Source organism: Gobio gobio, assembly GCF_949357685.1.
Source record: "Gobio gobio genome assembly, chromosome: 13".
Classification (NCBI taxonomy): Eukaryota; Metazoa; Chordata; class Actinopteri; order Cypriniformes; family Gobionidae; genus Gobio; species Gobio gobio.
Genome location: NC_137106.1, coordinates 4,664,764 through 4,692,637, shown reverse-complemented (window position 1 = coordinate 4,692,637; position 27,874 = coordinate 4,664,764). Strand labels below are relative to the sequence as shown.

General features: G+C 36.3%; 1 protein-coding gene across 1 annotated transcript; it reads right to left on the bottom strand.

The window, feature by feature from the left end:
• Window positions 1-21: 21 nt before the first annotated feature.
• On the bottom strand, window positions 22-27,874 carry ppp1r14d (protein phosphatase 1 regulatory inhibitor subunit 14D). The gene is made up of 4 exons (XM_079833207.1): window positions 27,365-27,874; window positions 3,062-3,142; window positions 2,803-2,835; window positions 22-788 (listed from the first exon to the last, which is right to left on the bottom strand). Exons 1-4 carry the CDS (start codon window positions 27,536-27,538, stop codon window positions 720-722), a joined length of 357 nt encoding a protein of 118 aa, XP_079689333.1. The 5' UTR covers window positions 27,539-27,874; the 3' UTR covers window positions 22-719.

Genomic DNA, 27,874 nt, shown 5'->3' with positions numbered 1-27,874 from the left:
ACATATCCTGGACTGAATGTATGCTCTTATTCTAAAATCTTAAAATTGTTTATTGTCACATACAACACTTGTCAGAACAAAATATATATAAATAGGGAACAAAATGTACATGTCACAAAAAAAAAAAAACATCTTCGAGTAATAATATGCAATCCGCAACTCTACATCTGCCAGGAGAAACTGTACAGAATTATTAGTGGTCAAAAACACAGTTTATGGAAGCTTCCGTCATTGAGCCGTGTGTGCAGTGAATTATTATAGTTCTATTGTAGAAACATCCACAGACAGACACTCCACGCTCTACACATACTGGAGATATGGGGGTGGGGCTGTCAGGACGGGCAGTCGGGGTGGAGCTGCCAGGGGCGGAGCCAGGGTGGGGCTGTCAGGGCGGAGCCAGGGCGGGGCTGTTGGGGCGGAGCCAGGGTGGGGCTGCCAGGGGCGGAGCCACGGTGGGGCTGTTGGGGCGGAGCCAGGGTGGGGCTGTTGGTGCGGAGCCAGGGCGGGGCTGTTGGGGCGGGGCTGTTGGGGCGGAGCCAGGGTGGGGCTGTTGGGGCGGAGCCAGGGTGGGGCTGTTGGGGCGGAGCCAGGGCGGGGCTGTTGGGGCGGAGCCAGGGCGGGGCTGTTGGGGCGGAGCCGGGGCGGAGCCAGGGCGGGGCGGAGCCAGGGCGGGGCAGGGCGGTTCACGTCATCAGGAGAATCCAGACTTTGACCTAACACTACTTCTTCAGAGATCCTGACATCTTACGAAGTCCCTTCATCCGATAGAGCAGGCCGTTGATAAAGTCCTGTGGGGTTAAAACCAGAACGGCTAGCAGTTAAAACCACATGTGCTAATGTAGCTTACAGGCTATCAATAAACCGCTTTCTACAGGTGCATTTGTACTTTCTTTTTCTGATGATCTGATTTAAGGGGGGATTTTTGTCTGTATTGAACATGCTTTTGTAAATCATAATTGTGAAATTATGAAAAATCTAAATGATGACATATGTTTTTATGTCATAACTATGACATAAAAATGTAGAATAGACCAAAGTTTGTCCTTCTGCGCGCGCGCACACACATTGTATTATTTTCTTTTATCTTATAATTTTTTATCTTCATTATTTAGCTTTTTATTGTCTTATCTTATTTTGCTTTTATTTTATTGTTTTATTTCACTTTACTTTTTATTATTTTCTTTTATCTTATTTTTTAATTTTACTTCTATTTTATTATTGTATCTAATTTTCTTTTCTTTTATATTATTTTTCTTTTATTATTTTTATCTTAATTGTTTTGCTTTTATTTTATTTTAATTATTTTATCAACTTATTTCTCATTTCATTTTACTTTTTTAAAAATATATATTTTATTTATATGATTTTACGTATTAATGTGATAAAAGTCACAATTATGACATACTAAGTTAAAATTAGGAGACAAAAAGTGGCAGTTATGGCATACTAAGTCATATTTATGACAAAAAGTCAAAATTATGAGATAGTATGTCATAACTGCGACTTTTTATCTCATAATTTTGACTTTGTCATAAATATGACTTAGTATGTCATAACTGTGACTTTTTAAGTCATATTTATGACAAAAAGTCAAAATTATGAGACAAAAAGTCAAAATTATGACATACTAAGTCATATTTATGGCACAAAAAGTCAAAATTATGAGATAAAAAGTGGCAGTTATGGCATACTAAGTCATATTTGTGACAAAAAGTCAAAATTATGAGATAAAAAGTCGCAGTTATGACATACTATCTCATAATTTTGACTTTTTGTCATAAATATGACTTAGTATGTCATAACTGTGACTTTTTAAGTCATATTTATGGCAAAAAGTCAAAATTATAAGATAAAAAGTTATGACATACTAAGTCATTATTTTCAGAGTCATAATTTCTGCTTTATTTCTTACATTGTAAAAAAAAATCCCCGTAAATTTACAGTAAAAAAAAGCAGCTGTGGTTGCCAGAACTTTACCGTAAAAAATACGGCAGTAACGTTTTAGGTTTTACAGGACAGCACCATATAATTTAAAGGTTTATATTGTCATAATTACAAGTACACTATAAAAAAATCCAGTAAAAATACGTATTTCATTAACTGAAATAATGTTAAATTACCAACCTATTGAAATAGTAATATCTGTTATGAACCTGTGATATACACTGACAGAAGGTGCACAGTGTCATTCACACAAACACTGAACACCATCATGCTAACACACATGACATTTAAAAAATTTGATTTAACAACACTAGATGGAACATAAAACCCTAATGTACAAAACTGACCAGAAAAAACGAAGAAGAAACCGTTATTTCAATGGAAATGCATCAAATGTGAAGTCTCACGCAGGGAATTCTGGGAATGACAATTTACGGTTTTTCACTGTAAATTACACAACAACCTGTTCTTCACTTCCAAAAACGGTATATTTAACGGTATGTTACTGTAAAATTAAATTAAATGTAAGGTTAGATCTATTACAGTTATTCATTGTAAATAGTACAGAAAGTTTCTGTTAACCAGTTAAAATCACAGTCATATTTTACAGTGTACGGCTCTTATCAATGTCATAATTTTGACTTTTTATGTCATAATTCTGATTTACCAAAGCATGATTTGTTTTCTTATGTGGCTGAACAGAGCTGAATACAGATACTATCGTCTTTTGTTCCAGAAATGCAACATTAATAATGTTATTCAGTTGTTAAATAAAGCTGACTTGAGTTGCTGTAAAGCATGAAGAATTGTTCTGGAAGTGTTGCTGCTGTTTGTAATGTCTTCCACAGTTGGTCTTACCTCCTTTGGCTTTCCACATTCTTGCAAAAGCTCCTGTTAAAACACAGAACATCTGTTCACATGTCATGGATGCACTTCTTCTCTGCTATCTTTCCATGCACTGCTTATGTTCTAGAGGAACCTTTTCCTTTCCCCAAAGAACAATTTAAAAATGTAAAGATCTCATTTCCACTTGTGTGGGATGGAAAGATTCTGTGGACGGTTCTGTGGTCAGTAATGAAGGTTTATTCTGCATCAGATGAAGTGAATGTGAACGTACATGCAGTCTGGATCTCTGCTCTTCATCCGTCAGCTCCAGAAGCTCATCGATGTCGATCTCCAGCTCAGGGATCTCCTCCTCCTGCACAGAGAACCAATGCGCCCGCTACGCTCATTATTGCATCTAACTGCTTTTTTAAATTGCAAAACAAATCGGTTATTAATTATGAAAGTTGCTGGTCCAGAGATGCTGCGGATGTCATTAATACCCTTCTGATCTGGGGCCAGTTTTAATGTGTCCAACTAATGACTGATGCTGGAAGAGTCACACTAGAAAATCTGATTATGAGGCTCTCATGGACATCGAATTTTATTAACGCTTACGGCTAGATTATGCACTATAAAAACACTGGGTTGTTACGTCTGACCCGGGATCTGAGTAACACAAAAACTACCCAAACACTGGGTTGTTACGTCTGACCCAGGATCTGAATAACACAAAAACTACCCAAACACTGGGTTGTTACGTCTGACCCGGGATCTGAGTAACACATAAACTACCCAAACACTGGGTTGTTACGTCTGACCCGGGATCTGTGTGACACAAAAACTACCCAAACACTGGGTTGTTACGTCTGACCCGGGATCTGAGTAACACAAGAACTACCCAAACACTGGGTTGTTACGTCTGACCCAGGATCTGAGTAACACAAAAACTACCCAAACACTGGGTTGTTACGTCTGACCCAGGATCTGAGTAACACAAAAACTACCCAAACACTGGGTTGTTACGTCTGACCCGGGATCTGAGTAACACAAAAACTACCCAAACACTGGGTTGTTACGTCTGACCCAGGATCTGAGTAACACAAAAACTACCCAAACACTGGGTTGTTACGTCTGACCCGGGATCTGAGTAACACAAAAACTACCCAAACACTGGGTTGTTACGTCTGACCCGGGATCTGAGTAACACAAAAACTACCCAAACACTGGGTTGTTACGTCTGACCCGGGATCTGAGTAACACAAAAACTACCCAAACACTGGGTTGTTACGTCTGACCCGGGATCTGAGTAACACAAAAACTACCCAAACACTGGGTTGTTACGTCTGACCCGGGATCTGAGTAACACAAAAACTACCCAAACACTGGGTTGTTACGTCTGACCCGGGATCTGAGTAACACAAAAACTACCCAAACACTGGGTTGTTACGTCTGACCCGGGATCTGAGTAACACAAAAACTACCCAAACACTGGGTTGTTACGTCTGACCCGGGATCTGAGTAACACAAAAACTACCCAAACACTGGGTTGTTACGTCTGACCCGGGATCTGAGTAACACAAAAACTACCCAAACACTGGGTTGTTACGTCTGACCCGGGATCTGAGTAACACAAAAACTACCCAAACACTGGGTTGTTACGTCTGACCCGGGATCTGAGTAACACAAAAACTACCCAAACACTGGGTTGTTACGTCTGACCCGGGATCTGAGTAACACAAAAACTACCCAAACACTGGGTTGTTACGTCTGACCCGGGATCTGAGTAACACAAAAACTACCCAAACACTGGGTTGTTACGTCTGACCCGGGATCTGAGTAACACAAAAACTACCCAAGCACTGGGTTGTTACGTCTGACCCGGGATCTGAGTGACACAAAAACTACCCAAACACTGGGTTGTTACGTCTGACCCGGGATCTGAGTGACACAAAAACTACCCAAACACTGGGTTGTTACGTCTGACCCGGGATCTGAGTGACACAAAAACTACCCAAACACTGGGTTGTCACGTCTGACCCGGGATCTGAGTAACACAAAAACTACCCAAACACTGGGTTGTCACGTCTGACCCGGGATCTGAGTAACACATAAACTACCCAAACACTGGGTTGTTACGTCTGACCCGGGATCTGAGTAACACATAAACTACCCAAACACTGGGTTGTTACGTCTGACCCGGGATCTGAGTAACACAAAAACTACCCAAACACTGGGTTGTTACGTCTGACCCGGGATCTGAGTAACACAAAAACTACCCAAACACTGGGTTGTTACGTCTGACCCGGGATCTGAGTAACACAAAAACTACCCAAACACTGGGTTGTTACGTCTGACCCGGGATCTGAGTAACACATAAACTACCCAAACACTGGGTTGTTACGTCTGACCCGGGATCTGAGTAACACAAAAACTACCCAAACACTGGGTTGTTACGTCTGATCCGGGATCTGAGTAACACAAAAACTACCCAAACACTGGGTTGTTACGTCTGACCCGGGATCTGAGTAACACAAAAACTACCCAAACACTGGGTTGTTACGTCTGACCCGGGATCTGAGTAACACAAAAACTACCCAAACACTGGGTTGTTACGTCTGACCCGGGATCTGAGTAACACAAAAACTACCCAAACACTGGGTTGTTACGTCTGACCCGGGATCTGAGTAACACAAAAACTACCCAAACACTGGGTTGTTACGTCTGACCCGGGATCTGAGTAACACAAAAACTACCCAAACACTGGGTTGTTACGTCTGACCCGGGATCTGAGTAACACAAAAACTACCCAAACACTGGGTTGTTACGTCTGACCCGGGATCTGAGTAACACAAAAACTACCCAAACACTGGGTTGTTACGTCTGACCCGGGATCTGAGTGACACAAAAACTACCCAAACACTGGGTTGTTACGTCTGACCCGGGATCTGAGTGACACAAAAACTACCCAAACACTGGGTTGTTACGTCTGACCCGGGATCTGTGTGACACAAAAACTACCCAAACACTGGGTTGTCACGTCTGACCCGGGATCTGAGTAACACAAAAACTACCCAAACACTGGGTTGTCACGTCTGACCCGGGATCTGAGTAACACAAAAACTACCCAAACACTGGGTTGTTACGTCTGACCCGGGATCTGAGTAACACATAAACTACCCAAACACTGGGTTGTTACGTCTGACCCGGGATCTGAGTAACACATAAACTACCCAAACACTGGGTTGTTACGTCTGACCCGGGATCTGAGTAACACAAAAACTACCCAAACACTGGGTTGTTACGTCTGACCCGGGATCTGAGTAACACATAAACTACCCAAACACTGGGTTGTTACGTCTGACCCGGGATCTGAGTAACACAAAAACTACCCAAACACTGGGTTGTTACGTCTGACCCGGGATCTGAGTAACACAAAAACTACCCAAACACTGGGTTGTTACGTCTGACCCGGGATCTGAGTAACACAAAAACTACCCAAACACTGGGTTGTTACGTCTGACCCGGGATCTGAGTAACACATAAACTACCCAAACACTGGGTTGTTACATCAGGATCTTTAGACACACATCAGTGTTGCTATCTGTTATTTTTATCGTTATAGTCAGCTGGTTTGGACGCTAATATAGTTATTGTTATAGTTATATTTATATATTATCGTTATCTTTATAGTCTTGTTAAACTTATCGTTATAGTCAGCTGGTTTGGACGCAAATATAGTTATCGTTATAGCTATATTTATATATTATCGTTATCTTTATAGACTAGTTATACTTATTGTTATAGTCAGCTGGTTTGGGCGCTAATATAGTTATCGTTATAGCTATATTTATATATTATCGTTATCTTTATAGTCTTGTTAAACTTATCGTTATAGTCAGCTGGTTTGGACGCAAATATAGTTATCGTTATAGCTATATTTATATATTATCATTATCTTAATAGACTTGTTATACTTGTCGTTATAGTCAGCTGGTTTGGACGCTAATATAGTTATCGTTATAGCTATATTTATATATTATCATTATCTTTATAGACTTGTTATACTTGTCGTTATAGTCAGCTGGTTTGGACGCTAATATAGTTATCGTTATAGCTATATTTATATATTATCGTTATCTTTATAGACTTGTTATACTTATCGTTATAGTCAGCTGGTTTGGACGCTAATATAGTTATCGTTATAGCTATATTTATATATTATCGTTATCTTTATAGTCTTGTTAAACTTATCGTTATAGTCCGCTGGTTTGGACGCAAATATAGTTATCGTTATAGCTATATTTATATATTATCGTTATCTTTATAGACTAGTTATACTTATTGTTATAGTCAGCTGGTTTGGACGCTAATAGAGTTATCATTATAGCTATATTTATATATTATCGTTATCTTTATAGACTTGTTATACTTATCGTTATAGTCAGCTGGTTTGGACGCTAATATAGTTATCGTTATAGCTATATTTATATATTATTGTTATCTTTATAGACTTGTTATACTTATCGTTATAGTCAGCTGGTTTGGACGCTAATATAGTTATCGTTATAGCTATATTTATATATTATCGTTATCTTTATAGACTTGTTATACTTATCGTTATAGTCAGCTGGTTTGGACGCTAATATAGTTATCGTTATAGCTATATTTATATATTATCATTATCTTTATAGACTTGTTATACTTGTCGTTATAGTCAGCTGGTTTGGACGCTAATATAGTTATTGTTATAGCTATATTTATATATTATCATTATCTTTATAGACTTGTTATACTTGTCGTTATAGTCAGCTGGTTTGGACGCTAATATAGTTATTGTTATAGCTATATTTATATATTATCATTATCTTTATAGACTTGTTATACTTGTCGTTATAGTCAGCTGGTTTGGACGCTAATAGAGTTATCGTTATAGCTATATTTATATATTATCGTTATCTTTATAGACTAGTTATACTTATTGTTATAGTCAGCTGGTTTGGACGCTAATAGAGTTATCGTTATAGCTATATTTATATATTATCGTTATCTTTATAGACTAGTTATACTTATCGTTATAGTCCGCTGGTTTGGACGCTAATATAGTTATCGTTATAGCTATATTTATATATTATCGTTATCTTTATAGACTAGTTATACTTATTGTTATAGTCAGCTGGTTTGGACGCTAATAGAGTTATCATTATAGCTATATTTATATATTATCATAATCTTTATAGACTTGTTATACTTATCGTTATAGTCAGCTGGTTTGGACGCTAATATAGTTATCGTTATAGCTATATTTATATATTATTGTTATCTTTATAGACTTGTTATACTTATCGTTATAGTCAGCTGGTTTGGACGCTAATATAGTTATCGTTATAGCTATATTTATATATTATCGTTATCTTTATAGACTAGTTATACTTATTGTTATAGTCAGCTGGTTTGGACGCTAATAGAGTTATCGTTATAGCTATATTTATATATTATCGTTATCTTTATAGACTAGTTATACTTATCGTTATAGTCCGCTGGTTTGGACGCTAATATAGTTATCGTTATAGCTATATTTATATATTATCGTTATCTTTATAGACTAGTTATACTTATTGTTATAGTCAGCTGGTTTGGACGCTAATAGAGTTATCATTATAGCTATATTTATATATTATCATAATCTTTATAGACTTGTTATACTTATCGTTATAGTCAGCTGGTTTGGACGCTAATATAGTTATCGTTATAGCTATATTTATATATTATTGTTATCTTTATAGACTTGTTATACTTATCGTTATAGTCAGCTGGTTTGGACGCTAATATAGTTATCGTTATAGCTATATTTATATATTATCGTCATCTTTATAGACTTGTTATACTTATCGTTATAGTCAGCTGGTTTGGGCACTAATATAGTTATCGTTATAGCTATATTTATATATTATCGTTATCTTTATAGACTTGTTATACTTATCGTTATAGTCAGCTGGTTTGGAAGCTAATAGAGTTATCATTATAGCTATATTTATATATTATCATAATCTTTATAGACTTGTTATACTTATCGTTATAGTCAGCTGGTTTGGACGCTAATATAGTTATCGTTATAGCTATATTTATATATTATCGTTATCTTTATAGTCTTGTTAAACTTATCGTTATAGTCCGCTGGTTTGGACGCAAATATAGTTATCGTTATAGCTATATTTATATATTATCATTATCTTTATAGACTTGTTATACTTGTCGTTATAGTCAGCTGGTTTGGACGCTAATATAGTTATCGTTATAGCTATATTTATATATTATCGTTATCTTTATAGACTTGTTATACTTATCGTTATAGTCAGCTGGTTTGGACGCTTATATAGTTATCGTTATAGCTATATTTATATATTATCATTATCTTTATAGACTTGTTATACTTGTCGTTATAGTCAGCTGGTTTGGACGCTAATATAGTTATTGTTATAGCTATATTTATATATTATCATTATCTTTATAGACTTGTTATACTTGTCGCTATAGTCAGCTGGTTTGGACGCTAATATAGTTATCGTTATAGCTATATTTATATATTATCGTTATCTTTATAGACTAGTTATACTTATTGTTATAGTCAGCTGGTTTGGACGCTAATAGAGTTATCGTTATAGCTATATTTATATATTATCGTTATCTTTATAGACTAGTTATACTTATCGTTATAGTCCGCTGGTTTGGACGCTAATAGAGTTATCATTATAGCTATATTTATATATTATCATAATCTTTATAGACTTGTTATACTTATCGTTATAGTCAGCTGGTTTGGACGCTAATATAGTTATCGTTATAGCTATATTTATATATTATCGTTATCTTTATAGACTTGTTATACTTATCGTTATAGTCAGCTGGTTTGGACCCTAATATAGTTATCGTTATAGCTATATTTATATATTATCGTTATCTTTATAGACTTGTTATACTTGTCGTTATAGTCAGCTGGTTTGGATGCTAATATAGTTATCGTTATAGCTATATTTATATATTATCGTTATCTTTATAGACTAGTTATACTTATTGTTATAGTCAGCTGGTTTGGACGCTAATAGAGTTATCATTATAGCTATATTTATATATTATCATAATCTTTATAGACTTGTTATACTTATCGTTATAGTCAGCTGGTTTGGACGCTAATATAGTTATCGTTATAGCTATATTTATATATTATTGTTATCTTTATAGACTTGTTATACTTATCGTTATAGTCAGCTGGTTTGGACGCTAATATAGTTATCGTTATAGCTATATTTATATTTTATCGTCATCTTTATAGACTTGTTATACTTGTCGTTATAGTCAGCTGGTTTGGATGCTAATATAGTTATCGTTATAGCTATATTTATATATTATCGTTATCTTTATAGACTAGTTATACTTATTGTTATAGTCAGCTGGTTTGGTTGCTAATAGAGTTATCGTTATAGCTATATTTATATTTTATCGTCATCTTTATAGACTTGTTATACTTATCGTTATAGTCAGCTGGTTTGGACGCTAATATAGTTATCGTTATAGCTATATTTATATATTATCATTATCTTTATAGTCTTGTTAAACTTATCGTTATAGTCCGCTGGTTTGGACGCAAATATAGTTATCGTTATAGCTATATTTATATTTTATCGTCATCTTTATAGACTTGTTATACTTATCGTTATAGTCAGCTGGTTTGGACGCTAATATAGTTATCGTTATAGCTATATTTATATATTATCATTATCTTTATAGTCTTGTTAAACTTATCGTTATAGTCCGCTGGTTTGGACGCAAATATAGTTATCGTTATAGCTATATTTATATATTATCATTATCTTTATAGACTTGTTATACTTGTCGTTATAGTCAGCTGGTTTGGACGCTAATATAGTTATCGTTATAGCTATATTTATATATTATCATTATCTTTATAGACTTGTTATACTTGTCGTTATAGTCAGCTTGTTTGGACGCTAATATAGTTATCGTTATAGCTATATTTATATATTATCATTATCTTTATAGACTTGTTATACTTATCGTTATAGTCAGCTGGTTTGGACGCTAATAGAGTTATCATTATAGCTATATTTATATATTATCGTTATCTTTATAGACTTGTTATACTTATCGTTATAGTCAGCTGGTTTGGACGCTAATATAGTTATCGTTATAGCTATATTTATATATTATCATTATCTTTATAGACTTGTTATACTTGTCGTTATAGTCAGCTTGTTTGGACGCTAATATAGTTATCGTTATAGCTATATTTATATATTATCATTATCTTTATAGACTTGTTATACTTATCGTTATAGTCAGCTGGTTTGGACGCTAATAGAGTTATCATTATAGCTATATTTATATATTATCGTTATCTTTATAGACTTGTTATACTTATCGTTATAGTCAGCTGGTTTGGACGCTAATATAGTTATCGTTATAGCTATATTTATATATTATCGTTATCTTTATAGACTTGTTATACTTATCGTTATAGTCAGCTGGTTTGGACGCTAATATAGTTATCGTTATAGCTATATTTATATATTATTGTTATCTTTTCTTGTTACACTGATCGTTATACTTATCGTTGGCGTTATAGTCAGCTGGTTTGGACGCTAATATAGTTATTGTAATAGTTATATTTATATTTTATGTGTGGATAATCCACAGTGTTCCAAATTTTTAAACGTGATTGATTATGTTTTAGCCTCTCACACTTAGTGTGTGTCATATATCATGTATGAGATCAGAGTTAAGCTCAGAGTGTGTGTTGTGTCTTATCTCTGCTGGAGTCTTTAATGGCATCCGCTCTTAAAAGCTTCACGAATGAGAGAGAAGAGCAATGACGACCCCAGAGTTACCAACCGCGCGATTAACCGCTGCACACATCAATATTACAGGAGCTCGAGATGAGGACTTTAGAGGACCTGCTGCGTTAGCACGGCACTAATTACCCCGCGGGGCAGTTTCTAACCAGCTGATGTTTCTATTAGGAAACCTTCACAGCCTTGATGATACCTGTCATTTATTCAAACATAACTATTGCATATCATGATGTTAATATTGGCAATATTATGAAGAACTGACATTCATGAGTGTCCTGAAGTCAGAGTTAACTAACTCTACAACTCTAAAATAAATAAAGTGACGCTGAAAAAAAAAAATATATATATTATTTTTAAAAAAATGAATGAAAATTTGAAATGTTGCACTGACAACTAAATAAATGAAAATAAGTTGAAATATTAAAATGACAAATACTAAAATGGAAAAAAAAATAGAGCATATAAATGCATTAATTAATATTTCTGAAATTAATATAATATAAAATTCAACTTAAATGAAATGGTAGTTTTCAACTAATTTAAATATAATTAGTAAAACTAAAATAAACATTCAATTAATTATTTAAATCAAACTAGAAATATATTTTTTAAATTAATAAAATGACTAATAAACATTTAAAATATGAATACATTAATTAATACTTTAACAAATCTGAAATAAAATAAAGATTAAGCTTACTTTTTTAAGTTGAAGTACTAAAATTACTAAATCTGAACAAATGAAGCAAAATAGAAATATAAAAAAAATGTATAAACATGATGAAATCAACTGAAATGTAGACTAAAAGCTAATTTTAAAGTAAATAAATTAAACTTAAATGGTAATGTTTACATCTAATTTAAATAAAGTTGAAGAACTAAAATTACAAAAACTAAAGCTGAAGTAAATATGAATGAAAGCAAAATAGAAATATAAAAAAATTAATAAAAATGACAAAAGCACGAATGAATTAAACTAAAAGCACATTTAAAATATGAATACATTAATTATTACATTAAAAAACTGAAATAAAATAAAGCATTTAAAAAACTTTTAGAAAATGTCTAAGTGAAATAAAATAAGTACTAAAATGACTAAAACTGAACAATTGAAGCAAAATAGAAATATTAAAAAAAATATATAAAAATGACAAAAACACGAATTAATTAAACTAAAAGCACATTTATCATATTAATATATTAATTACTGCATTAATAAATGTGAAATAAAATAAGTTGGAGTACTAAAGTGACTAAAACGAAAAATGAAGCAAAATAGAAATATTTTTTAAAAATTAATAAACATGACAAAAGCACAAATTTATACTTAAATTTAAACTAAAAGCTAATTTGAAATATGAATGCTTAAATTCATATTTCTGAAATAATTAATATAATATAAAATAATTAAGACAGCGGATTTTTTTTTATTAAACTTAAATAGTAATGTTACACCTAATTTAAATAAAGTTGAAGAACCAAAATTACAAAAACTAAAACTGAAATAAATATGAATGAAAGCAAAATAGAAATATAAAAAATAATGACTAAAGCACGAATTACTAAAAATAAAAGCACATTAAAATATGAATACATTAATTATTCCATTAATAAATGTGAAATAAAATAAAGATTGCACTTAAAAAACTAAATATGTCTTAGTGAAATAAAATAAGTACTAAAATGACTAAAACTGAACAAATGAAGCAAAATAGAAATATTAAAAAATAATAAAAACGACAAAAGCACGAATGACTAAAACTAAAAGCACATTTATCATATTAATACAATAATTATTCCATTAATAAATGTGAAATAAAATAAGTTGAAGTACTAAAATGACCAACTAAAGCTGAATATAAATAAAATAATTTAAAAAACGACAAAAGCACAAATTAATAATACATAAACTAAAAGCACATTTAAAATATGAATAATACATTTAATAATAAAGCTGAAATAAAACTTAAAAAGTAATGTTGCATTGACAGCTAATTAAACTAGGTAGAAGTATAGCCTACTAAAATGTCTAGAAATGGAAAATAAACTAAAGCTAAAATATTATTATACTTGCTAAAGTGAGAACTGGAGATAAAAATAAGCTATTTAAATATGATCACGCAGTTTAATGGAAATAGTGAAAGTGTTCAGTCTTCATGGACTCAACCTCGTTTTATCATGAATGATCCTCTTATGATCATTGTGTCCTTTTACAGCTCCTGATCTCTTTAGCTCTCTGCTAGCGCTAGCATGCCGCGGGTGTGTTGTGTTTTGTCTGAATGAGATTTCCCGGGATGTCGGGCGGCTCTGATTCCCTAATGTGGATCCGTTACTAATCTGATCTTCCTTCCCGGGTTTCCTGCCAGGACACAAAAACCACCTTCACATAATGTGGAAGAATTGTCCAGAAGCGCTGCTGGATCTGTGAGCGGAGAATATGAGTACAAACACAAGACCATCTGTACAAAAAAACTAATAAATTCCTCCTACTTCAGCTTCAAAACGGGTTTGTTCAAAATTAACAATCAACATCATTCATACTTATCTCCCAAAACATCTTACCCTGATTAAACATGTTAAATAAGGTTAAATAATGCCAACAACATGCTAATTCATGCTAACAACATGCTAGAACATGTTAGCAAACGCATTTGTATTGCGTTTTAAACTAATGCTGACATGTTAAAACATGTTGACAATTTCAATCATGTTAGCAGTGTGTTAAAACATGCTATCAACATGTTAAATCATGCTAGCAGCGTGTTAAAACATGTTAACATTTTAAATCATATTAGCAGCAGTGTGTTAAAACATGCTATCAACATGTTAAATCATGCTAGCAGCGTGTTAAAACATGTTAACAATATGTTAAAACATGTTAACATGTTAGCAGCGTGTTGAAACATGCTATCAACATGTTAAATAATGGTAACAGTGTGTTAAAACATGTTAGCAAACATGCTAACAATGTGTTAAAACATGTTAAATCATGATAGCTTGTTAAAACATGTTAACAATATGTTACAATATGTTACATGTTAAATCATGCAAGCAGCGTGTTAAAAACATGTTAGCAAAACATTTTAACAATATGTTAAAACATGTTAACATGTTAAATCATGTTAGCAGCGTGTTAAAACATGTTAACATTTTAAACCATGTTAGCGTGTTAAAACATGCTATCAACATGTTAAATCATGCTAGCAGGGTGTTAAAACATGTAAGCAACATGTTAACAATATGTTAAAACATGTTAACATGTTCAAGCAGCGTGTTGAAACATGCTATCAACATGTTAAATAATGTTAACAGTGTGTTAAAACATGTTAGCAAACATGCTAACAATGTGTTAAAACATGTTAACATGTTAAATCATGATAGCTTGTTAAAACATGTTAACAATATGTTACAACATGTTAACATGTTAAATCATGCAAGCAGCGTGTTAAAAACATGTTAGCAAAACATGTTAACAATATGTTAAAACATGTTAACATTTTAAACCATGTTAGCGTGTTAAAACATGCTATCAACATGTTAAATCATGCTACCAGGGTGTTAAAACATGTAAGCAACATGTTAACAATATGTTAAAACATGTTAACATGTTCAAGCAGCGTGTTGAAACATGCTATCAACATGTTAAATAATGCTAACAGTGTGTTAAAACATGTTAACATGTTAAATCATGTTAGCAGCTTGTTAAAACATGTTAACATTTTAAACCATGTTAGCGTGTTAAAACATGCTATCAACATGTTAAATCATGCTACCAGGGTGTTAAAACATGTAAGCAACATGCTAACAATATGTTAAAACATGCTATCAACATGTTAAATAATACTAGCAACATGCTAATTCATGTTACCAAATGTTAAAACATGGTAGCGAACGCAATTTTTATTTTTTTTGTCAAATAAACTCAAACTAATTCATGCTAGCAGGACATTAAAACATGCTAAATCATGTTAACATAATGTTAAAACATGCTAATTCATGTTAACAACATGCATGATAATTCATGGTAGCAGCGTGTGTTAAAACATGCTAGCAACACATGCTAATTCATGCTAACAAAATGATAAAACGTGTTAGCAAGCGCATTTGTATTGCTACTTTTTGTCAAATAAACTCAAATTCAAATTCATGTTATAGCAGAATGCTAAAATATGTTAACAAAACATGCCAAATAATGCTAGCAACATGCGAATTCATAGAAGCCTGCTAAAACATAGTAGCAAATGCTAAATCATGCTAGTACCATTTTTCTTTACTTTCTCTGGGTAAAACCTTCACACTTCAAGCTGTTCAAAGTTATTTCAAACTTTCAGACCTGGCTTTGTCAAACCAACATCAAAGTTTGTCATCAAACTTTACTCATCTAGTTTATTATTATTCTCAGAACATAATGCGCAGAAATCATGTTTGTGCGTGCCCATATAATGGAAGTGAAAGGCGCACTTCTCCAAGCTTTAAAAAATAATGCAAATGCATCAAAAAATAATTGAGATTTCTCCTTTTGTGTTCAAAAAAGGAATAAAGTTCACACAAACACCTGAGTGAGTGGGTAAATGACTTTAGCCTAAGTGTAAAAGTTGAGTGTTGTGTGAGACATGCAGTCACGTGTCTTTTCACCTAGCAACCACATAGCAACCACCCATGCGTCCTTTGAAATAGTTCCCAAAAACGTGTGATTTGAAGTCGAGGTCGGGCAGAGCAACTGCAGGCTCCAGTGAGTTCACGCATAAATTAGAGATGCTCATGAATAATGCAGCGCTTGACCGAGTGGGCGGAGTCTTACAGGCTTCTACACGGAAGCGTCAGAGAGCCTTCAGAGTGAAACCCTTCCGTCGGACCATGAAATATTCATCAGCATCGCCACAACGTGGACAAACGCACAGCCACTCCCAAACCACAGCCAGCTCAAGCTCTTTATTACTCCAGGTACAGCGGGATCTGCAAATAGGTACACTATGATGACCCACTATACATGTATTAATGCATAAGTAGGCAAGAACATCGTTTTATGATCAAAAAAGAGTTTGAATTGTGATCCTGGCTTATCCAATGTTCATATTACCGCTCAGGAATGGGTCATTCTATAATTTAGGGTGCATTTAATGTCCATTGACAAACACATATTTTGTCCATTAACCCCTTTAATCACATTGACGTGGAAATGCACTGTCCAAATTTAAAGGGCTTTTATTCAAGAATGCTTTGGAATATAGACCAATCAAGTTTGGTCTTGATTTAAAGAAGACACTCGGCAGATTATTGCTGAAGTGAAAGCACAGCAAAACATGAACGTCTGAAAAAAAGTTATGGAAGTTTATATGTACTGTAAATTAAACATACTGTACTAAATATTTTGTATGTTATATAAAATATATATTTTACAAAATAAATGTACTCTAAAATCAAAGCCATATATTTGACCAAGTTGTGTTCCAAATTTGACATTTATACCACAAAAATTAAAGTCCCCATGAGATTTTGTTGAGGCGCTGTACCAAAAATAGCCACCGGGTGTCAGCCACATTCCATTGATTTTTAACAAATTACTAAATCTCTGTTCAAATATCACTTCTATCACAAAATGGTCATCAAATATGGAACATTGAGACTCAGACCTTTCTGGCAATATGTGTTTTGTCGAGATTAGAAAAGGTTTTGAGTATAAAGTAGTTAAAATAAATGTCGTAATATGAAAGCTGACTCCGCCCACTAGGGGGAGGAGCCCGCTAGAAGATTTTAGAGTACCGTTTCTATGGTAACGCAACTTCCAATTTCAAACCGGTTTTCACAGGATGATTTTTGAGTTTGTAAGCTTTTGAATGAGACCTAATTTATGATAATTACTAAAATATATGATACGAAAAAAGGCGATTGAAAAAGGAGTAGCAAGCTCGTGAGAGTTAAGGGATTTAAGAGGATGCATGCTATAATCTCCCTAATATTTCATGCTCCCAGTTTGTTTAGTTTGCTTAAAATTGCCTTAATATCCCTTAAAATACAGTATTTTGGTAATGTCCACATTTTGTAAGTGAGATCAAAATAATGGATACAAATTTTAAAGTCAAGATCATCCATATTAAATTAATTTCTACAATCTAAACACCTTAGAAAAATAGATTGTTTGAATTTTATTTTCTTTCAAATAACAGAATATTTCATTTTAGTAGCAAAAAGTAGCAATATGAATGTGTTTGCTAGCATGTTTTAGCATGAATTAGCATGTTGCTAACATTATTTAACATGTTACTGTGATCCTGGCTTATCCAATGTTCATATTTCCGCTCTGGAATGGGTCATTCTATAATTTAGGGTGCATTTAATGTCCATTGATGATATGTTTTCTAACAATTTCCTTCATAAATATCATATTTGTCCATTTTGTCGACAATTTCGTGCACCCAGTTTGTTTAGTTTGCTTGAAATTGCCTTTATATCCCTTAAAATACCTTTTTTGGCAATGTCCACTTTGTAAGTGAGCTCAAAATAATGGATAAATTGTTTGAATTGAATTTTCTTTCAAATAACGAAATATTTCATTTTAGTAACGTCCGCAAAAATGATGTCAACTATGTTACTAACCTAACAAACTGAAAACTGGTTTATCCCAAAACCATGTGACCAGCATCATGTGGTGTCGTTTTCTGCTGTCGCATATATTTTGAACACATTATGTTAAATATCCTCCTCATTTTTTCTATATTTTATCTCCATTGGTCTAGTGTGAAGGAGTATATTAAATGTCTGTCAACTATGTTGTGTACATTGTTATGGTTTTGCAACATTTTTATGATTGGATTTCAAATAGATATTAAAATGTGAGGTTAGCCTGATTAATAAAGTAACATTTGGTTGGCCAGAAAAGGCCTGCCATTGAAACTATAAGGCAAAATGTTGAAACTGTCAAATATATTACTTTTTATTAATTTTTTTTTTGTAATATCAAATTGTTGTTTAATGATTAAGCTTTGCAATTACCAGAGACATTACACTGATAAAATACACTGATCAGGCATAACATTATGACCGGTGAAGTGAGTAACACTGATGATCTCTTCATCTCTTGTTAGTGGGTGGGATATATTAGGCAGCAAGTGAACATTTTGTCCTCAGAGTTGATGTGTTAGAAGCAGGAAAAATGGGCTCACAAAGCACAAATGCTTCAGGAATGGTTTGAGGTGTTGACTCTGCCTCCAAATTCCCCAGATCTCAATCCAAACAAACAAGTCCGATCCATGGAGGCCCCACCTCGCAACTTACAGGACTTAAAGGATCTGCTGCTAACATCTTGGTGCCAGATACCACAGCACACCTTCAGGGGTCTAGAGGAGTCCATGCCTCGACGTGTCAGGGCTGTTTAATTAAGATTATGCATCATTTGCATATTTAAACATAACATTTCAGAAAACTAGTTAAACAAAAAATGTTTGCGATTCTTAATGTAAATAATCAGCTGGGGCGGTGTGATGATGATATCGTTGGTTAATGCCTATTCGCTCTGCCTTAAGCTTGTATATCTTCAGTGTTGATGGATTAAATCCAAGAGCCACAGAAAACATGAGCGCGTGCTCTTTAAATGGAGCTGCTTTAGCATGTATTTAGGACACAGCAGACGTTTCCCCCTCAAAGCCTGCTCCGTTTAAATCCCCTAGAAAATAAAGATTAACGCCAGTGTTTCTGCACGTGTGTGTTTGTCGGCAATCAGTCAGTGTGTAATCTGGCGGCTGCAGTAGAGTAAACACACACACACACACACACACTGAAGAGATGCTGGACATCTGCCACCACACTCAACACTTTCTCTCTCTCACACACACACACACACACACACACCATGTTGAAAGATCTCCACCGCTGAATGCCTGAATGTCCCACCTGTCCTCGAGGGCTTGAGTTTAACAGTAACAGGGTCAGACATTAACCAGGACGGCCGCAGGTTTATAATGTGGCAGCTGAAATCATTTCCTCTGTTCTTGTAATCTGTTATCTAACATTTGATTTATTCTCATCTATTCTAGTTCTGACGTTTAGTGACCTCGCTGTGTTTCAGAGGTGAGTGTCCCAGATATTTATTCATATCAAGTTATGATGTTGATGAATAAATGAACTCTCCAACAACTCTGAAACAGCAATTATATTAAAATCTACATATTTTTACATATATTTTACATCTCGGTATATTAGCAGTGACTAATATTCTGTGTTTTATGTACAGCTTCTTCTGTATTTGACAGGGCTCCACATTAAGCCGGTTCACGTGCTTGTCCTTCAGATAAGTAAATCTGTCATCCACTTGTCCTAGCAAAACATTTTTTTGTTTTGTTTTTTGTTGTTGTTGTAAATATAATTTATTCTGAAGCAATATTCTCACCAGTGTTCGATCAGCTTTGACATATTTAAATCTGCATATTTGTGATACTTTTACCTTTTATTTCCATAATCTTATTAAATATAGGCTATGCTTCAGCTTTCATTTTATATTCTTAAATTTGATCTATACATTAATAAGACACTATAGGGCTGTTACCAATCAAATTAAATAATTTACACTGAAAAAAAAAAGAGATTGTTTTAAATATTTTTCAATATACAAATGTTTAAATTAGTGGTGGGCATAGATTCATTTTTTAAATCTAGATTAATCTCACTGTAACTTTGGAATTAATCTAGATTAATCTAGATTCAAATGGCTCATTTGAATTCTGCCGAAAGCATTCAGAATATGTGTGCTCGTAAGTGATTGTTTGTCTTTTTGTAGTTTGAATAATAAATAACTTCTGTCCCTTTAAGACCTGACGCACGCATGGATCCCACTGTTCCTGTGAGCTGTTTACGACTGTGTTTACGTTAAAACTCACCAAGATGGGCATTGAGACATTTATTTGTGTATTTGACCATTAATATGCTGGGAAAAGGAGCTCATTTTTGCACTTGTATGTCAGAGGCGGCTTTATTACGGTATGTGTGTGTGCACTTCAGATGCAAGCGCGAAATCTGCGGGAATTAGTAGAATTACCGCTATGTGCAACCCCGCGCGAAATTCAGACCGGTCACACCAATACTAACACGCTGTCATGAGGAAATATCCAGTTCGCCATGTTCAGAGGGTTAAACCGGACTGAATGAGAGGAGGCGGGTGCGTGTCAACTCGAAAGTCATCATAGCTTGCGTAGTATAGACCCAGCTCCTAACCTAACTTTGAGAATATATTAACGGCTATATTTTATTTAATCGCCCGATAAGAGTCTCACGTTAACGCCGATAACGGCCCACCACTAGTTTAAATACATTTAAACATGAAACTAAACCACCAGTAGGTGGCAGCAGGTGACCATCTTAATGAGTGAGTCATTGAGTCGATTCATTGAAACGATTCATTCAAACGGATGATTCATTCAAGAATGAGGCAGTGGTTTATGAATAGGTCATTGAATCTTTGATTCAACCGATTCACTCAAAACGCTGAATCATTCACTAACACTCGCTGTTGCTGTGAGAGGTGTTATGGTTCTGCTGTGATCTTTGTTTGGAACTATTTTTGCTGCTGAAATTGAACAAAAACAGTCAATATTGCATCTGAAATGTAAGTGACTTAATGTTAATTCATTGTTTATGCAACTGTCATATGTCATTTTCAGTCCTCATGGTATTCAGGAAAACAACACTCTTGCTCGTGTGATGTTGCTTAACTGTATCATATGTTATTAATATAAAAACTGAGTTAATTTGTGTGAGAGGCGATCATTTGTTGTGATTTCTCCTCGAGAGGCTGCGCGAGTGTCAACAGCACAAACAGATGCAAAATCATTCTTGCATTTTGGTGATTCCCTAGTTATTTTTTGTAATTGACGTTTTAATCGGTCGGGCAAGTAAAATTCTCTTTCACTTGCCCCTTCAAAAAATCCACTTGTCCCGGACAAGCGTTAATGTCGAGCAAATAATGTTTATTTGTTTTCATTTCAGACATAATTGTTGAAAAAAATGTGAAAATTGGTTTATTTGAGGTATTTGATGCATTTGCAAGACAGACAGACATAAGAAATATACTCTCATAAAGGTAAAAATTTGTGACGCACAATATATCGGCCACCATATCGCTATCGGCCCGATTAGAGAATTTGTCTGATATATTAAAGCCGATTAATAATGTATTATTTCCTTCAGCTGAGACACTTCAGATGTGCACAGTTCATCATGATGAGTTTGAACTGATTGAAATATGATTGGAAAAACTTCAAAGTTCAGAGCAACATGAGCAGCGCAAGTCTGTCATATCAGCTACATAAAATCATAATGAGAACATCATAATTGTGTGTTTGGGACATGGATTTAATGCTGAGACTTTTGTTTTTGTAATCAGACTGTCAAAAATTATATTAAATTTGGATTTAGATTTATCTGCCGATATATCGTTATCAGCTCTCAAATATCGGTTATCGGTATTGACCAAAATGTTCATATCAGTGCATCCCTAGTTTAAAAATACCTGTAAAACTCTCATTTCTGGTACTGAAATCTTACATTTTTGATACTGAAGCAATGAGAATTTAGTAACTATTCCTTGATGCATTTACATTTATGCACTTGTCAGATGCAACTTATGTCATTGCATTCAAGCTATGCATTTTGTTCATGCATTCCCTTACTAGCATCATGCTCTATTTCTCTATTCTGGTATAACGTAAGAAAGCTTTACCCCAGTGTTCGGCCTGCTGTCATTTGCAAGATATCATATCACGAAAACACATGGTGCAGATTATCATGTTATCAGGGTGGTGTGGACTATAGTGAAAGGTTCAAACCCCTCCAGTGCATTGAGTAAAACACTTCCATTACTCCAGGAATATTATCACAGGTCTAAATTACTTATTATTCCTGTAGCTCTAACACTAGGGCATGGGTTCGAATCCCAGGGAATGCATGAACATGAACACATGAACATTGAATGCAATGCAATTCACTTTGGATAAAAGCATCTGCTAAATGAGTTTGAAATAGTCTCTATTAATCAGTTTTATTAGACAAAAATGTGTTTATCTAACCAGCAATCTCATTTTTAAACTAAAGATTTCCAGCTGATGCACAATACTTTGACAGAATCCATCGTGTTTTAAAGAGCTCTTCTTAGTGAGAACGTGCCTTAACAGTCTAATTGCAACCATAAAGATACATGCAAAAGCTGCCACAGGTTTGGTCAATAATTGCAGAATTCAGGTGTTTTGTTGCGTGTCTGTGCCGAGATCGCATTAGAGCACCTGAAACATGTCAGTCTGCAGGGTTATTTTCGGCTCATGTGAGAGGGAATGTTGGGAGAAAACAACTTGATCTGTTCTTGACCTTCTCTAATATCACTGCATCCACAGCGCACTTGAGTAAATGTCACATTATGTGCGATCATCACACTCATCTCATCCATGCTGCTCTGCTTCCCGCTCAACCATCCTGTTTCCATGGTACCACGGGATGCACAGCGCACATACAGAGTCTCTGATGCATCTGGAGATGTTGCGCATCCCCAGATGTTCATAACTCGTCATCACCAGCGAATCATGACGTTAGTGGAGATGCTGATTAGAGGCTGATCTTTGTTTTGGGTTCAATACAACTTAACCTACATGAGCGGCATCTGTGAGTCTGACTTTGCACAGTCATTTTCTTGTGCCCCTCAGTTTGTTAAAACAACCACTTGTGGAAGGTCTGTGTATGCAGAGCTTTGTGCAAAAATTATGTTATTTGATCTGTAAAGTGTCTAATTCTTTTCTAAATCTTTATTATGTTTAGGGTGATAGATCCTGAAGTTTGCCCTTTGTAGACAGTACCCGTTTTAGAAGTCTTACACATATTAGTCACATAGTAGTCTTACAAGAACTCTCTGTTTATCGTCTGTTGGAGCCATTAATGGGTGTATGTAGTTTTCTTTCACACACCTAGAGGGCGCTCAATGTATTTATGTTTGCAAGTCGGCACAGAAGTGTGCGCGAAGAAAGTCAAACAAACTTTTTGACCATATGTGATGAACTTGAATGGTTTGATGAAATGCTTAAATTAACTATTCCTTCTTTGTTTATTTTTGCTTTTGTTTGGTTTTGAAAGAAACGCACAATAAATGGATTGGAATATCCAACTTTATTTTGAAATTTATGGACATTGCCTTTAGTTTGAATCCGTTCAAGAAACACACACGTCAAAACCAACGATCTAAAAATAGAGCAAACGTGCGCCTACAATCGTCCTTTTTAGAGCACCCGCCTCCTATGCCAAAGACACAGGTTTGAATCCCGCTCAGAGCGGGTGGAGTAGGACCTGTTGCATTGGTGCCGTGACCCGGATGGGAGTTAGGTTTAGGGGGGAGAGTGTAACGGAGGCAAGCTAGTAAGCGTGGAAACCTTACTTTAGTGTCTTTGTTAGCGCACCCACTTCCTATACCGGAGATGCTGGTTCAAATCTCACTTGGAGCGGGGCAAATAGAACCGGAGGGGTTACATTTGGTGCCGTGACCCATATGGGAGTGAGGTTTAGGGGGGAGAGTGTAACAGAGTCTAGTAAGAGCTGTGTGTAACCTTCACGTTAGCATCTTTGTTAGCACACCCACCTCCTATGCCAGAGACACTGGTTTGAATCCCACTCGGAGCGGGGCGAGTAGGACCGGAGGGGTTACATTTGGTGCCGTGACCCGGACAGGAGTCAGTGTAACAGAGGCAAGCTAGTAAGAGCTGTGTGTGTAAACTTCACTTTAGCGTCTTTGTTAGCATGCCCACCTCCTATGCCGGAAACGCTGGTTCAAATCCCGCCTGGAGCGGTGGGAGTATAATCTGAGGGGTTACATTGGTGCCGTGACCCGGATGGGAGTTAGGTTTAGGGTGGAGAGTGCAACAGAGGCAAGCTAGTAAGAGCTGTGCGTTTAAATTTCACTTTAGTGTCTTTGTTAGCGCACCTACCTCCCATGCTGGAGATGCTGGTTCGAATCCCACTCGGAGCGGGGCAAGTAGGACCGGAGGAGTTACTTTTGGTGCCGAGACCCGGACAGGATTGAGTGTAACGGAGGCAAGCTAGTAAGAGCTGTGCGTGTAAACTTCACGTTAACATCTTTGTTAGTGCACCCACCTCCCATGACGGAGATGCTGGTTCAAATCCCACTCAGAGCGGGTGGAGTAGGACTGGTTGCATTGGTGCCGTGACCCGGATGGGAGTTAGGTTTAGGGGGGAGAGTGTAACGGGAGGCAAGCTAGTAAGCGTGGAAACCTTACTTTAGTCTCTTTGTTAGCGCACCCAACTCCTATGCCGGAGACACTGGTTCAAATCCCACTTGGAGCAGGGCGAGTAGAACCAGAGGGGTTACATTTGGATCCGTGACCCGGATGGGAGTGAAGTTTAGGGGGGAGAGTATAACGGGGTAAATCTAGTAAGAGTTGTGCATGTAAAGCTGTAAACCTCACTCCCCTGATCTCAAGAGACATCCTAAAGACTGACGCTAGAGACTTGGTGGTTTTTAGCGTCCTTGTTAGTGTGCACACTTCCTATCCCAGAGACACTGGTTCAAATCCTGCTCTGAGTGGGTCAAGTAGAACCGGAGGGGTTACGTTTGGTGCCGTGACCCGGATGGGAGTGAGGTTCGGGGGGAGAGTGTAACAGGGGCAAGCTAGTGTGTGTAAACCTCACTCCCCCTCCCCTGAGCAACTGAGGCTAGAAAAAAACCTGCCTGCCTGTAGCCTTAGAAATCCTGAAGACATTGATTAGCTTGTTCAGGGGTGTTTGATTAGGATTAGAGCAAAACTCTGCAGGACAGCAGCACTCCAGGACCAATGTTGCCTATCCCTGTGCTAGAGACTGTGGTCCTTGTTAGCGCGCCCACCTCCCATGCCGGAGACGCTGGTTTGAGTCCCGCTCGGAACAGGGCGAGTAAGACCGGAGGGGTAAACCTCACTTCCCATGATCTCAAGAGGTGGGCTAGATACTGACGCTAGATACTGCGGTCTTTAGCTTCCAATGCCAGAGATGCCGGTTCGATTCCCGCTTGGATATATATTTATATACTGTATATGTCTTGTCATATTCACACATTTATCACAGTCTCTTGCCCATGTGCAAGTGCATTATGACTTTTGCTTGTTATTACAAACTGAGGAAGGATTCAAAATAATTTTCTGTGGTAATCGACATCATGTCACGGATTTAAGTGCATTCAGAAACTCTAAAAAAAAAAAGGTTCTATATGGCACCAAAAATGGTTTTTGGCTCGTAATCATAGGGGAACCTTTTTTAGTGCTATATAGCACCAATTTTGTAGCCTGGATGCCAGCCGAATTTAGCCCCGCCCACAATTTTTTTTGCTCGGGCAATTCGGTCTGGACTCGCTCCATAGAGGAGGAATTATGCCCGAACAGAAACTGTTCGGACCAATGAAATTGTCAGGGCGGGCTTTAGACGATGATGGACAGATGATAAACAGTAGCGTAATCATCCACGTCATCGAAGGCTCTTGGGTTGAATTTGCTCTCATCCTAAACGGAGAACTTGTTCGTATATGCATTCACCTTTACTATTTCTCTCAGAAACGATGATCGTGTTGGTAAGTACTCTGTGTATCCTTAAATTATTTTATTACTGGCAAAGATCGTTTACACTCATCTTTTTCTTGTAACGTTACTTAATCCAGCGTGCGTGCAGACAGGGTTTCCAAGTGTTTTTGCAATGTCGCACACAATTGCTACTCAAAACTATAGCCCAAAACAATAACTTTCCGGGGGGTTCTCCGCTGAAGAACTACTGAAGCACCAAAATTGGTGCTATATAGCACTAAAAAAGGTTCCCCTATGATTACGAGCCTTTTTTTTTTAGAGTGTAACGTTACGCGTCGCTCCGTTGCTCTGATTGGTTGTGGGTCTATCCAATTGAGGTCTTTCCTGGCTCGGTTGAAACACGCCCCATAATCAAAGCTCAATGGAGCGGTACCAGACTCATTGAGTCTGACTAGAATTGAGTATGGCCACGCCAGGCTACCAATTTTGGTGCGTCAGTGGTTTTTCAGTGGTTCTTCAGAGGTGCTATATAGCACCTTAGTCAAAGAACCGGTGAAGAACCTCTGAAGAACCACTGAAGCACCAAAATTGGTGCTATATAGCACTAAAAAAAGGTTCCCCTATGATTACGAGCCAAGAACCATTTTTGGTGCCATATAGAACCTTTTTTTTTTAGAGTGGACCTGCTCATATAGATCCAGTGAACCTATAATGCAAAACTTATGCTTGAGATGTTCCTCGTTTTAAAGTCGCTTTGGATTAAAGCATCTGCTAAATGAATAAATGTACATGTAGTTTCTGAAGCTTTAAAGAGTAAACTGTCTCGTGTTTATTTGCACGCCATAGAATAAAGTTGTATAAATGATAACAATGGTGTGACCCTGTATTTCCTCTAGGAAAACTTCTCTCAATTGTTCCTCCTAAACAGCCATGAGATTAAATAGAGATATTTACTGAAGACTCAGATGTTTCTCCTGAGACAAGACCCCATGTGTGAGATCTCAACCATGATTTGCTAAAGTCAGAGATCTCAAACACTATGATATGAGCTTCTCTTCACTCATTGCATGACAACTATTGACTGTTTTGGGAGAATCATCTGCTCTAAGTCATCGTCTTGCTGTTTATTTTGGTGCATTATTAACTTCCGTCTGCTTGCAGGGAACGTGCTGTAATGCGGCTCATCTGTCTTACCTCGCAGTCGTACAGCAGGTGCAGCTGCCCGTCGATCCACTCCTCGATGTCCAGCCTTCTCTGGAGGTCTTTGCGGTTGTATTTGACCGTTAGTTTGCCCAGTTTGCGTTGGGCAGGCTCCTCCTCTTTGGTCTGAAACATCACTCTGGACTGGGTGCCCGGCTCCGACGCCATGCCTGCCACAACCTCACACGGACGGGGAGAAGTCCAAGAGGCGGCTGTCTCTCTCTCTCTGTCTGTCTGTCTCTCTGTCTGTCAAACACAGGGTCCTTCAGTCCCAGTCCTGCTGTCGTTTTCTCCTCTGTGGCTCTCTATACTGCAGTGTGTTTCTGACTCATGATCGGTCTGTCCTACAGCCTGGTTTAGCGTCTGTCTTCTGTCTGCAATCTACTAACACTGCCTCTCTCTCTTTCTGTCTGCCTCTCTCACTCCTTCCTCTCTTTCTCTGCCTCTCTCGCACCCTCCCCTACCTCTCTCTCTCTCTCTCTCTCTCTCTCTCCCTCCCCCCTC